General features: G+C 42.2%; 1 protein-coding gene across 1 annotated transcript; it reads right to left on the reverse strand.

Moving 5' to 3' along the window:
* Positions 1-2478: 2478 nt before the first annotated feature.
* Positions 2479-7068, reverse strand: LOC143925462 (olfactory receptor 5V1-like). Its single transcript, XM_077449993.1, has 2 exons — positions 6668-7068; positions 2479-3684 (listed from the first exon to the last, which is right to left on the reverse strand). The coding sequence occupies exon 2, from the start codon at positions 3681-3683 to the stop codon at positions 2748-2750; it is 936 nt and encodes a 311-aa protein (XP_077306119.1). The 5' UTR covers position 3684; positions 6668-7068; the 3' UTR covers positions 2479-2747.
* Between the last annotated feature and the right edge of the window lie 8510 nt (positions 7069-15578).

Raw genomic sequence — 15578 nt, forward strand, 5'->3', positions numbered from 1 at the left:
GACCTGGAACATCCTCCAGTCCGCTGCACAGAAAAAATTATGCTGTCCGCAGAGATCCCTCTGGGTATAGTTGTCCGGCTCCCCGCTGTGTAGGCTAGAAATCCTCAGCAACTCACACCACAGACCTCCTGTGGGCAGAGTCAAACATCGTCCAGAGAGACAGATATAGGCCATGCCAACCACTTTTATATCCTTACCTAGCAATCCCTTCTGTCCACTCAGCATTCTGTTAATTGTAGTTCAGATCAGTCCTGCTGGCCTAGTCACTTCAGCATTCTGAACTACACATCCCTTGATGCTTTGCTCTAAACCCTATCACCAGGAAAGGGAAATTCATACAAGAGTCTAGCAAACACTAGAGGGATCCAACCCCACATTATTAACACAGAAAATGCCTCCATATTTTTAGGCATAATAGCCAGCCCTGGCTACATGTGTGTTCAGGTAGGAGGAGATTTACACTATAGCCTGTATACACACCTACATTTGTGATATCAATATCATGTGACCTGGCTAGCTCTGAGAACAAGGAAATGTTCTCTCCAGCATAAAAGACACAACTGAGCATGTGCAGGCTAGCTATTGCCTGTGTGTTAGCTGGCCTTCCCCAGATAGACAGTGCAGGAGGGAAGGATGTATGCGTACAGGATCAAAGAGCCTTTTTACACAATGCAGAGGATTAATTCCTTAAGTTCCACAGTGAATATAACAAGCATGCTATTCTGCATATGCAGACTGATTTTACTGTTGTGGGTTTAGTAACACTTTAAATAGTGATCCTTCCTTTGCCAGCCAGCTTCCTCACTGCTCTAGCTTAGATTGCTATCCCTATTTTTAAGGGTGTTTATGATTTATGTATTCCTCCAGGATCTAAAAAAATCTGTAGGGCCACCGACAGGTTCCTGGTGAACAACTGTATTGTACCCCCTCCTGAGTAAAGAAGAATGTTGTTGTGCATTTCTTCGGTGAGACCCAACACCCCCACCTCCATTTAGCTCTAACAGACACAACCTGCCCTATCTCCCAGGCTGCTGCTCTCCCTTATACAGTCTTAGTTCTACTGTGAAATGCTCAAAATAAATTGCAACAAAATGGAGGTGGGCATCTACCAAACCCAGGAGGACAATAAAAAATGCTTTGACTCTGAGTTTGGTGGTCATCCTCACATGCTTGCCATAAAGGGCTCTAGAACAGTTAGGAAACGGCATCTTCTCTAAAAACGCTTTTGCCAACACTTCCCATAGCTTCTGTGCTGGCTCTAGCATCACAGCCTGACACAGCTCCCCCCCCCCCCCCCCCCCTCACAGTGCCTTGCAATTTTCCCAATTCTTAATGTTTAAAAGTCAGCACATATGAAAACTCCCCAAGAAATCAAGTACTACAGCAGCTATAAAGACCCTATTACCACAAATGGGTCCCCAAATGTATATACTATATTCCCAGCGCTTAGAGACACACTCACCTAACAATTTCAAATTGTCCATATTAATAAACAAAGATCTTCAAGGTGTCTTCCATACAGTGCTTCATAAAGAATTTTATTAAACACTCATAAAACCAAGTCTCAACACACGTGCAATTTGTGTCAGTTCCTGCAGGGTTAATCCTTCTTTTGTGCTAGCACACCAGTGGGATAGATCTTCCACCACCGAAAATAGCCAAACTCCTCACCATGTGGTTTGACCCCTCAATGCAGGTCAAATCCGCTTGAGACCACACAGATGGCTCCTAGGACCCTCAAGGTGCTTGCTTCCAACCCACACCAAAGGTCTAAAAAATCCTCAGGGTGCTTACTTCAGAGCAATCTCGCCAGCACTCCACAAGTCACCCTAAGAGAACCATAGGTGTGCTTCCTGATTTTATGGGCCTCTTGTTTGGTTTGCACTGATGCTGGAGGTAATGTCTTTTGCCAGAAATCCTGTGAGCTGTTAACTTCATGTGCTCTCTGCCTGTGCTTCACTCTTATCAGTTACAATGTTCTTAGCTATCTCAGTAACTAAAAAACACCTCCTCCTATGTTATGGAGAAGATTAGAGGGGGAGGGGTTCTGTAATCCTGTTGTATGATTACAACGCTGCTCCTCAATAGACATTGTAAGGTGGGTATAGATTGTCACCCTAGGACAGGAGGTGTGTTACTGGCAGGATCACCTGGTGAAAATAAAACCTGACAAAAAATTGTAGCCACCTAATCTAAAGATTTAATATATTGCATTCATATTGCATACAACCAATGTTTGTTCTTTGTTCAGAAAAAACAAAGATCGGTCAAGGTTTTCTAATAAAACAATATTGTTTTCTGAGATTGATTTATTGGAGGGCTATGCTGGTGACTTTCAACATCACATTGTTGACACATTACAGGAACAATTCTTTAATTTTTATAGCAAGGTTTACAAGTATTGGACATAAGTTGAAAGACAATAAAAAAAGTAAGGCTACTAAAAAAAATAGCCACACTCTGGTTATACATGGCCTTTCTTTAATGATAATTTGGCAAAAATGACATAACATTTCAGTAAACTGAGCAACAGAAATTTTGTACACACATAATTGCTGGGGACAAATTGGAAGTAAAAATTATTTTCCAAAATTGAATAATTTTCTGGAGAGAATTGTTTAAAACAACCTCCTCCAAGGAACTATTAGCCATGAGTATTTGCTAAAACTCTAAGGTAGCCATAGCCACATTGATCATAGTGTGATGGCAACATTGATTTAAAGTCTGAGCATACCTTTTCTCTCTTATTAACAGAAAGAATATCTATTTCTAAATTTCAGAAGTGCTGCCTTAACATCATTATTTCTAAGAGTATAAATAATAGGGTTTAACATTGGAGTTACAATAATATAAAAAATTGCAATCACTTTGTCAGTTCCTGGAATTGAGCTTGACCTAGGTTTCATGTAGGCAGCCATGGCTGAACCATAAAATATTGTCACAACTATCATATGAGATCCACATGTAGAAAAGGCTTTTCTCCGTCCAGATGATGATGCAATTTTAAGGATACTCAAGATTATTTTAACATAAGACCCTACAATAAATGTGAAAGGGGTCATAAGGATAATCACACCAACCATAAAGATAATGAATTCAACTAAGATAATATTTTCACATGACAGAGATAGGATTTCGGGTACTTCACACAGAAAATGATTTATTTCATTGTTTCCACAAAGATTAAGATTGAATGTAAGAGTCACATGGGAAATAGAAAGAACAAATCCACATAACCATGTACCAACAGCTATTCTGACGCAGACCATATAACTTATAATAGTAGTGTAGTGTAATGGATAACATATAGCTATTAAACGATCATATGCCATTACGGCTAGCAAAACACACTCAGTTTCTCCCAAGGAAAGGGAAATGTACATCTGTCCTGCACATTCCGCATAAGAGATTACCTTCCTTACTGAAACAAAATCTCTTAGCATCCTTGGTATAGTTGAAGTCGAATAACAGATATCCAAAAAAGCGAGGTTTGAAAGAAAAAAATACATAGGTGTATGAAGATTGGCATCTGTTACAATTAGAATAATGAAGAGAACGTTTCCAATCAAAATGACCATATAACCAATCATAAAGATAAGAAAAAGAATAACTTGAGCTTTTGGGTTACTGGAAAGGCCAAGAAGAACAAATTCCAAAACCTCTGTGACATTTCTAGAAGGCATTCTTCAAAAAACAAGAGAAACATGTTTTTTTATTGTGTTCTTATAAAATGCATTATAGTATGTGAAAATACATTCACAATGTATTTGGCTGTGAAAGAATTGATTCAATTTTGAGATTCACCTTAACCACTTCTGGACCGCTGCACGCCGATATACATCGTAACTTTGAAGAGGGATATCTTTGTTATGGCAGCAGCTAGCTGCCATCACCCTGGTATTCGCTTCTTCGCCCGGCGGTTCGGTTTCCGATAATAGTGGTCTCTGTGGCAGATTCATGCTGTGATCGGATTCTCTTCTGTGTGTGGTATGGAGACAAGTGAGGGGAAGATGGCCCTCCCCCATCTCCATACCATGGAGGGGCAGAAGCGACGTCAAAACATAACTTCTGCCCATAGCTCTTAAAGGGCCATTTTTTTTACAAATTACAACATTCTTTTTATTTTATTTTTATTGCATTTTAGTGTAAATATGAGATCTGAGGACTTTTTGACCCCAGATCTCATATTTAAAAGGTCCTGTCATGCTTTTTTTCTATTACAAGGGAGGTGTAGATTCATTCTAATAGGAATAAAAGTGACACAATTTTTTATTTTTTTTAAAGAACAATGTAAAAATAAAAGGTAAAATATATAAGAAAAAAACATTTTTTAAACTCGCCCCATCCCACCGAGCTCGCATGCAGAAGCGATATGAAAATGGTGTTCAAACCACACACGTGAGGTATCGCCGTGATCGGTAGAGCGAGAGCAATAATTCTAGCCCCAGACCTACTCTGTAACTCATGCAACCTGTAGAATTTTTTAAACGTCGCCAATGGAGATTTTTAAGGGTAAAAGTTTCTCGTCATTCCAAGAGTGGACGGCCGATCCCCCGCCGATTGTGAGCCTGTGGGTGACTTTCGGATGCTTTTGGCCATTCTCAGTGGCTTTCGGACGTTCTCGGCAGCTTTCAGCCACTCTCAGACGTTCTTGGCGGCCGAGTAAGGCCGAAAGCCGCCGAGAATGGCTGAAAACCGCCATGAAAAGCAGAAGGTGGCCAAAAGCCGCAAAGAATGGCCGAAAGCTGCCGAGAATGGCCGAAGGTGGCAGAAAGAAGGACATCTGGCTCTGTATCTCGGGGGTGCCATTTTTAAATGGCAAAGCTGAAAAAGACACTGGCAAGGCTGCATGACAAGGCTGCAAATGACCCTGACAAGGCTGCATGACAAAGCTGCATGACAAGGCTGCAAATGACACTGACAAGGCTGCATGACAAGGCTGCAAATGACACTGACCAAATCTAAGGATGCAATGTGCAACCACCCACGTGACGATACCACCACCTCTACAGATGTGGGCTTACCAGATGGTTCAGACCCAAAGGAGCGTACATTCTATGGGTCAGACATGCTTTATAATGTCAGCAGATAAGGGAAGTTTCTGGCATTGCGTCCCCAAACTTATGGAAGATCTCTCTCCAGATAAATGTAAATAATGCCAAGCTCTCTCCAGATAAATGTAGATAATGCCAAGCTCCAACCGATAGATAAATCCTATTTATCTATCGGTTGGAGCTTGACATTATCTATCTTTTTACATAGTTTTATTTTTATTATTATTTTATTTTTTTGTTTTTTTGTGTGATGTTAATTTATTTGGGCACATACAAATGCAGTGTATATGGGTTTAATGCTTTATTATTTTGGCCACGTTATCACTAATTAAGCACAATACATATTTGATATTATATTAATTATTATATATTCATTTGTATAATTTCTCACACACATATGTGGTTTTTGGCACTGATTTTGTTAGGCCACTAATTTTGATTTTTAGCACTACACTTTATGCAATCCAAAATGGACAGCCGAGCAGATGTCACACAATATCTCAGATCAGCTGATAGCTGACAAACTATCTGGGCTGCTGTAGTAGGGTAAGGCTGTTACTTATCCAAGCCTTTTCAGTAACAACTTTATTTTATGATAGTTTTTTTTATTTTAGCACCAATCTCGGGCAGTAGAGAGCATGACCTCCCAGACTAATATGCTTGATCTGTCAAGAAGGGAAACAATAAATAATAAAAAATCCAGTGACCGATGGAAGGTAAAGCTGTAGAATTATAACAATTCAAGAGTATAAAGTCTGTTTTTTTACAGAAGTCTGATGATACCAGAGTCTAAATAAATGGCTAATCAGATTAATAAATCTTTGGTAGGTTTACATAGTATTTGTTATGTCAAAAGATACTCTGTTAGTTAGGTCTCTTCTGTCATATATGCCTTTCTTCTGCCTGCTAGCTTTTCTTTTTTTCTAATTGTCCACTAAGCCAAGCATGCACAGCTCAGTGTGCAGTCTCAGCATGCTATTGTGCTAAGATGTAGTAACTCCTGTGCACATGTTCTGGAGTCACATAATCCCGGTCTGCCCAATCAAGGCAACCACAGATTCCAAACCCTAAAACAGAGCAGAAGTAGATGGAAGTGCTGGCAGTAGAACGACAAGGGGAGCACAGACACCGCATGCTGAGAATACTTGCACATAATTGTAAGAGCTCCTGTGGGCCTCAAAACTGCTGGGTGGTTAGGTTCTACTCTAATAAGCTCCAGGAGTTCATGGTCCTGGGTGGGACCATGTGCTGAAGCTTGTCAGATGATCAATGATCTACCTGTGAAGACATCACCAATGTATGGCTTTTCTTTTGGATTGTACTGAGATGTGTGGAGGAGTGACAAAGTCATCAGGGGGGAAGTGGTGCACTTTTCCTTGACTCTACAAGCTCCAGAAGTTGTCTCAAGATTTAAACAAAAATATTTATGATGACTATACTCTAAATTACTGCTATGGATTGAGGTATGCGATATGCTTACATTTTCTGTATCAGTATTTATGACTTGCACTTTATTAATAGTGAATACAATGAACAAACACTAACATGCTCTACAGGTGATTTAAAGGAGCAATCAATATATTTAAAAATACACTGTAGATTTAAAAACAAACCTATATTTTTCTTTTGACTGGAGATTTCCTGGAAAACAGGACCAAAAATAGTAATCTGTTTTTTTAATAAACTTCCATGTTGATAATTTTAAACACACAAAAAATATTTTCTTAGGGAGAATCACAAGAGAGGGGATCTCCCAAAGAAACAAAAGCGGCTACTATGGCTCAAAAGGATCAAAAAGTAGGATCAAAAAGTAGCAAAGAAAATAAATATTTTACTAATAATTTTTATGAAAAACCACATACAAAGTTAAAAAGATGACGCTCAGCAAATAAGAGCTATGAAAAGCTGGTCTTGCTGGATGTCAGTCTGTTAAAACACTACTCATGTATCATAAATATAAAGATAATTTTAAATGTTAATATATACTGCACATAGCTTGACATGAATGCTAACCATCCTCCTTCAATTGTGATGTGTTGCTTTTTGAAGAGCCTTTATATGCCAGACTTGCATTTCTGAGTGCAAGCATTATACCTTAGGGTGTATGTCCCAAATGTCACTGTGCTATATCACCAAAATATAAAACATTATCATTTATTCTGATCTAGATTTAGCAGCTGGGGAATGCTTTATCCATAAATGTTTGGGGTAACTGACATTGCAAGGGCTTCATTTATATATAAATGTCATGATCTATTGTCTAAGAACTGCTTATTGTACTGCTAAAGAATTCTTCCAAAATTTAATCTGAAATGTTTATGTTTAAAAAATAAAGGCTAAGCCCATGAAACTCACCTCAACCCTCAGTTCTTGACAAAATAGAACAGCTGAATTTCCTAGTTTTCTGGTCAGCCAGGAAAGGGGTGTATATTTAGGACAGGGTTAGAAACTAAAGGTTCACTTTCTCCATAATGCCGGTGATGTGTCGAATACTGTCCCCCGTCAGATAGTGTCCGTCCTGTACTGTGCTTGCGCAGTATGGAGGATAAGGAGACGCCGAAGGTCTCCGAAGATGAACGGCGCCTGCGCCTTCAGTCCAGGTTCAAGCCCCACCATCCAAGTGGACATAGAATTAGAATAAAAAATAGCCAAGCGAAGCGAGGCCCTGTTACTATGTGCTACCGTATGTCCACTTGGATGGTGGGGCTTGCACTTGGACTCAGTGCACAGGCGCCGTTCTACTTCAGAGACTTTCGGAGTCTCCTTCTCCTCCGTACTGTGCAAGTGCTGCGCCTGGGCAGTACGGGGCGGACACTATCCGATGGCCGGACAGTTTTTGACAGAACACTGGCAAGGTTTAATATGTACAACAAATAGCTATCTGTGGGGTAGCTCCTAATCTCCTGGATTCTCTCTAATTCACTACATGTTATCTGTGAGTTTCAGGCAAAACTGACAGTGGAGGAATGGGTTGCTATGTTTGCACTCGAAGGCAAAAATAATTTGGAGAAAATAGCTGGAATAGAATCAGGCAAATTTTTTTTTAAAGATAACATGGGGGAGCGCAGTTTAGGCACTGTCAGCACTGAATTTATGTACAGGCAAGGGGTGATGAGATGTGCTGGAGGGTCTATTGTTGTTGGCTACTGGGGGATCCTTTGTTGCTGGGGGTGATCAATTACTGGGGGGGGGGGGGGCTGTTGTTGCTGGAGTGCTTCTATTGTTTCTGAAGAGGTAGATAGTTATTTGGGGGATCTATTGTTGCTGGCTGCATAGGACCTATTGTTGCTAGCTGCAGGGGATCTATTGTTGCTTGCGGCAGGGGATCTATTTTACTGCTTTTCTTACAAATTACCCAGATAGCATTGCCAGGCTTCACAAGTTTGTTGCACAATTGCAGCAAGTCCACATTGCATGACCCCATCATCTTCTTGTTTTCTTTCCTCTCACCTCCTGTGCTATTCTCTCCTTTCATCTTATTTCCTTTTCCTCAGAATGAGGTTTACTACCCACAGCAAAACACAATACACACCATAAATATTGCAGAAAACCTGATTAAAAGCTCTGATCTGAAGATAATTGAGTAATCTTAGGTGTTATCAGAATTGACTTTCATAACTCGGCCATACACGGTTCAAATCTCGGCCTATCCAAGATGCTTATATATTGTCCAGCTACTGCACAATATTTGTGGCTATTGTCTTCTCAAATTATACATTATAATTTATATACCCTATATTATTTCAAAATAAAACCTGCCTCATATTTTCCTCTTATATTAGGGTCTAACCAAGCAGCTTACGTACTGTTAAGCCACTCTATAGTTTTATTCTTTCTATTTGCTGCCTATTCAAGTGTTCATCTATTGTCCTAATGCTAGCCACTTTCTACCAACCACAGACCTGAAGTCTATATTTTGAATATTTTGGGAATAAAATTGGATAAAGGGATGAAAAGGGGTTCAGGGAATATAGGGTTGTAGTTCTAAAATATTATGTGCACAGTCGTGAGTCTGGTACTATGAAAAACAAAGCTTCAAACTAAATTATTGTGCCACTGGCCAATCAGTATAAAGTTGAAGTTTTTTTACTTTTTCTATAGCTTTTAGATTTGTTTATGGCAGTTACTTACACCGGTACTTGATTTCGTTTTTGAGATACTTTTCCAGAGTGCTGACTCAGGACTGCTTCCAAAATGGGAGTCCCTTGAGCCGTTTGTCCACCATCCCTTACTCAAGAAATCTATCCTAAAGAGTTTAACTTCTATCAGAGAGCGTCTTTGGTTTTAGTTTGCACTGGATTTGGAGTATCCCAAGGCTCCCCCTATGCCCTATCCAAGTTCTTCAAGCAATAGATCCTAAATAGACCCTTTTCTGTTTGGAGAGACTGGGAAGCTGCTGTGTGCCTGGTTGCTGTGCACTCTATAGGAAAAAGAACCTGGGACAAATGCCAGGACCCATCAGGGCTCTGTCTGCTATATTTGTTAAATGTCATTGAAGTGACTGCTTCCCCATGCCCTTTTTAACAAGATCTTGCCTATTAGCCTTCAACTGGCCAGAATTTAGAATTAAGGTTTGTCCCTTATAAACATAAAGTGATTGTAAAGTCTTGTTTTTCTTTTTAAATAATTAAAAATAACAGACATGTCATACTTACCTCCTCTGTGCAGTGGAGGTGCACAGAGCAGCTTAGAGCCTCCTCTTCTTGGGTCCCTCTTATGTGCTTATGGCCCCTCCCTCCTGTTGGGTGCCCCCACAGAAAGCAGCTTGCTATGGGGGCAGTGTATTAATTCAGACGTGGAGCTGCGGCTTGGCCATGCCCCCTTTCTAGTCTCATTGGCTGACTGACTTTGACAGCAGCGGGAGCCAAAGGCATCACACTGCTGTCTCAGGGGGAGGGGAGTCCCAGACATTCCTACACCATTGTTGGAGTTAGAGGGACCTCATGTATGTATTGTGGAGGCTGAGGGGGGCTGCTGCACACAGAAGGCTTTTTATCTGAATGCATAGAATGTATTCAGATTTTAAAAAAAACTGATTTTACAACCCCTTTAGTAGAATTCATTACTACCTTTGAGTTTCATGGTTTTCAAATAGTATTCAATGGACCCCACCTGAGTCAGATTGTTATATTTGCTCATTCCTAGTCATTATAAATGAACATTAAAGTAAAAAGGGTTTCTTCAGTTAGTCAATATAAACTTATGGCTGTCAGGTCACCTGACACCTGGTGACAGATGCACTCCGTAGGAGTTGGAAGTGCACCACTAAGGTAGTGGACCTTAGGACTGACTGCTGCAGATTGTACCCAGGGAGATTCAGGAAGCAGGTCTACTGGATCACTAACACAGATCCCAGTGGGAGCTAGAGCATAGTATCCCCAGGGTGCGGAGTCTAAGAGCCAGCTGGAGAGCCAGCTCTCTATCAGAGAGGCCATGTAAAAAGGTTGCAACTAGGGCCTCATTATTCCAGCTCAATTCAGCTGTGAGGAGCATACTGTCCCACAGAAACACACTCTTGACAGAGACGTAAAAGAGCGCTAGCCGCTGAGTAGACACGACCCAGTTCCTCGAAGATATTCCAAAAAAGTTTAAAGAAATCAGACAGGCTAGAAACCACTGGATCATTCAGTTCCCACAAAGGGCCAGCCCAAGCTAGCGCCTCGCCGGACAGGAGGGATATAATATATGCTACCAATCGGACAGGATGTTTTGGGGCTGAAGTTCAAAATGAATTGTGCACTGGCTAAGGAACCCCCTGAACTTGTTCAAAACGGGATGCCAAATCCTGAAGGAATCGCATCACCTGGGTCTGATGTGATTCCTGGGTCTCAAGTATGCGAACGAAGCCCTGCTATGGATCATCTGCGGGTAGCAGCACATCAGCCGAGTCCATGGCTGATCAAACTGTCTGGTCACCTGAGACCAGGTGACAGATGCACTCTGTAGGAGTCGGAAGTGCACCACTAAGGTAGTGGACCTTAGGACTGACTGCTGTGGATTGTACCCAGGGAGATTCAGGATGCAGGTCTACTGGATCACTAACACAGATCCCAGTGGGATCTAGAGCATAGATTCCCCAGGGCGCAGTGTCTAAGAGCCAGCAGGTGTTCACCAGAGCCTCCAGTGGTGAGGATGGACTTTGCTGAAGTCTGGCTCCAGGTCGCAGCCCCCAGTGTCTCACAGCTCAATATAGACTACAGGAGAAGGAAGCAGCAGGCTGGAACAAGGATAGTAAAGAGATAAGGCAGAGGTCAGGGCAACTAGCAGACAGGAACAACAGAGTACACAACAAAGCAGGGTCGGTGCTACCACTAGGCAAACTAGGCAGCCGCCTAGGGTGCACTGCTGCCTAGGGCGCACAGCCACTGGTGTTCCTACTCTCTTCTCTCTGCAGCAAGCAACTAAGTCTCAGCAGCAGCAGGCAGCCGCTGCTCCACTCGCACATAGTGTCAGAGGCGCAGCAGCGGCGAAGGACTGTGTCTGCGCTCCCGAATGAACATAAGCAAACAAACACTCATTGATGGGCAATGGTAGGCTGCATTTTATGGGCAATGGTGAGGCTGCATTTCATGGGCGCTAGTGAGGCTGCATTTGATAGGCGCTGCTGAGGCTGCATTTGATGGGCGCCGGTGAGGCTGCATTTGATGGGCACTGGTGAGGCTGCATTTAATGAGCACTGGTAGGCTGCATTTGATGGTCGCTTCATTAAAAAGGTGGGGAATACATCCAAAGGGCATAGGGGGTGGAGTCAGGGGTGGAGTCAGGGGTGGAGGTTTCGCCTAGGGTGTCAAAAATCCTTGCACCAGCCCTGCACCAAAGGTTCAGGGTCACAGGCAGACAGGGATGGCCGGGGACATGCCAAAAGGTCAAGGTCACAAGCAGACAGGAATCGTTGAGAAACCACCAAGGTCGGTAACAGAGACAACCGTAGAGCACACAGCAAGCAGGAAACAGGAAGCCAAACACACAGTGAATACACAATGGTTGATCAGCACCGCTGGCTTGCAGTGCACAGGTTAATATTGGGTTCCCTGATAGGGCCTGGGGTGAAGCCATGTTTAGAGGAGAGGTTATAAAAACCACCAGGTGGAAGTGGCTGGCCTCTTAGTCTGAACACATGAGGAGAGGTAAGCAAACAGAGGAAGATTACTGCATAACCATGACAATGGCTTTATATCAGCAAACCACTAACCTGTTTTTTTTCTCCTTTCAAACATGGAAATACAATACATGTCTTATAGGTATGTCCATTACAATGTCAATTAATCCAATCCAATGTAACATACGTGTATTGTATATGACTTGTCATTATTTTACTACTTGTATTATTACAACAACAGTAGCATCAGCAGTTACAGGGCCGATCCTAGGCGGGTGCTCGGGGTGCAGTGCACGCGGGCGCCAGAGAGGTAGGGGCGCTGAAGCGCCAGAGTGCTCCCTTTCCTTCTCCTCTTGTTTGTTTCCAGAGGCGGCTCTCTCTGCCGGTCACCGCCACTGTGTTTCCTGCTCAGGCCCCTCCCCCATCCTGTCAGAGAAGGAGAGCAGCCAGATATGAGATCAGAGGCGGAACAGCTGGTCTCTGTGTGGAGAGAGACCAGCCGTGCAGTGACGTTGTTGGGGGGGGGGGGGCAGTCTGTGCCTGACACGTTCTCCTCCTTCACTCTGTGTCTCCCACTCCTGCCTGCTGTGAACTGTTCTCCACCCAGGTGGTATGGCTGCACACTGTCCTCTCTTCTCCAGCTGCCGCACAGGTGTTTTTATGTACCCTAATCGAGGGGGGTCTGTCCTAATGGAGGGGGGTCTGTCTTTGGGGGTCTGTACTAATGATGGGTGGGTCTGTACTAATGGAGGGGGGTCTGTCCTGGAAGGCCTGTACTAATGGAGGGGGGTCTGTCCTGGAAGGTCTGTACTAATGGAGGGGGGTCTTTACTAATGGATGGGGGTAGACAAAAGATATATATAGAGAAGGCTATTGGTCAATGACATGAATGAATAACAAAGGTACCACATCCCAATTGAAAACATTTTTGAGAAAGGGAAAAGAGGGCTAACAAGGGACTGGAGGGTAACCAACCCCCGGGATTTTTATAACGGTACCATATATATAAACACAATAATTAAAATCAATAAAGTTTTATTAAATGTACAAAATACATGTTTAAATAAGGAAAACTATTTTCTCCATATACATATAGTGTAATGAATATAGATATACAAACACTGGTGCAGATACTACAGGATTCCACAGATTACCACATTTGTATACTATTGAGCCTGCATTGTTTCTTTCCTACATGTTTCGCTCTTCTGAGCTTCCTCAGGACATTGCAACAAACAGCGATATACAGAAAAAACTGAAAATATACAAGAAATAATTATATAAGCAGTTGTGTAAATATAAGGAGTCCTAGGGGGCACACAATGTGTCCCTCACAGACTCCAAATATAAACTTAGATAGTTGTAATAAATAATTCCACTCTGATCTATAGTTAGACCAGAGCAGTGATTAAATACGTCTAGAACTAGGGCATAATTATTAGTAAACAGAAAAATAAGATATTTGTGAGAAAAAAAAAAGGAAAAGACATTCTATTATATGGATAAAATCCAAATTCATAGACACAAATTGTGTGGTAGCAGAGTTCTCCAATTAGGAGATTACAAATTAGGTTATTAAAATTAAAATAAAATTAAAACATCTTACCCCTTGAGATTTATGAGTTTGTTTATCATTTGTCACTACTGTAGGTAATTGTTATTGGTAAGTGAAGGAACTCACACCAAACAAATGGAGTGTGATGAGGACACCATTGGGGATCCCCGGTATCTCCCTAGAGTCTGCAGAGGCACGAGAAAAAGAGTAAATTATATCTAAATTGTATTAAAATTACCAGTGAAGTAACACATGATAATTAGCTTGTAAACATACCTGGAAAAGTCCAGGAGAAAGCTGAATTTGAACCAGTTTTCAATGCCAGATAGTGAAGTAATCCGTATATTGTCAGATATCAATTGTCAATATTATGCTTTACAGCAAAGGGCATTAGTCTATACAGATCTAAAACGCAAACAGGGAAAAAGAAAAAAGAAGGACAGATCCCAACGTCAATAGGTGTCCTTATTGAGTTTGTACTAAGGGTAAAAGTTCTATACCGGGGCACAGAGGACCATACTCTGTGTCCGATAAAGATTTCCAATTCATACCTGTTTTGTTGTAGTAGTGTTTAAAGTCAATTGATTCAAATGCTTCTTCTGAGCGGCACTGACGGGTCTGACGTTTTAACTCGTGGCTCCAGCCCGGCGGCGTCTGACGTCACTACCGGTCTGCGGGCACGTCTTAAGGGAGGATTTCCTTGCTGCGCGTACATCTCGTATTGCGCATGCGCGAAGGACGTGATTTACATCGTTACAACGCATCAGCCATTTTAGATCATGGCTAAAGTCAAGGAGTTTGCCCACAGTTCCTTGTCCGTGCCTGCGCTAAAAGCAACCACTGCGCTTATTAGCTGCAGGCGCCCCTGGTGGAAGAGGGCACTGTATCCAAACTGGATTACCGGATAGGGAGCTTGCAAGTGCACGGGGGAGGGGGATGGCAAAATAGGATTGTAAACCCCTATATGGTCCCCGGTTTCAAACGATGATAAGGAGAAAACTGCTTGCAAGTTGTGGGCTGTAAAAAAACTCCCATTTAGAATAGGGGTAAGTTGACAGAGCCCATAACTAGTTGGATAGGCCATGAGTCAAACTTGCCCCTGGGTGCCCGTACAGACTCATTAGAATGGGAGATACAGAGGTTCCTCATAAAACTTTGGGGTCACACACATAGTCCATTAGGTATATTATACATGAAGTAATATAGTCATGTTGATCAACATACATTAGAATATTTGAATATATTTTCTCTGATCCCAGGGGTAGAAAAAAAAAAAAGGGGGGAATCATTGCTAAATTTTTAAAGAAAAGGTTTAAAACTGATCGCATCGTTAAGTCCAGGGGACCGAGTGGCTTCTAGATTGAATATCCACCGGGTTTCCCTTTGTAACAAAATGTGATTATAGTCCCCCCCTCTTTCTCCCGGGGGGAACTATTCAAGTGGAAAAAAATGCATGAGATGGTCATTAAACTGATGGTATAGACCAAAATGTCAGCTAATTGGGGTTTCCATCTTCTTCCCCCGCACCAGGGATACATGGTCCCTGATGCGGTGGAAGAAGGGACGTTTGGTTTTGCCTATATAGAAGGCATTGCACTGGCAGATCATAATATACACTATCCCCACCGATTGGCATGTCACAGCAAATTTGGGCTTGAATAAATGACCATTTGGCAACAGTATGGATCCTGATGCATATAGATATCTGCAAAAACCGCATTTGTGACAAGGAGCACAACCCGTTTGTCTCCGTCCCACTGTTGAAGGAGGAGAAAAATGGCTCTGTACTAGGGAATCCTTCAGAGATCGCGATCTCCTGTAGGTAATACCTGGATATTCCGGAAGATGTTTAGCTAAAAGGGGATCCCCC

The sequence above is a fragment of the Lithobates pipiens genome, unplaced genomic scaffold (genome assembly GCF_037356315.1).
Source record: "Lithobates pipiens isolate NorthernLeopardFrog02 unplaced genomic scaffold, aLitPip1_a1.2 Scaffold_22, whole genome shotgun sequence".
NCBI lineage: Eukaryota > Metazoa > Chordata > Amphibia > Anura > Ranidae > Lithobates > Lithobates pipiens.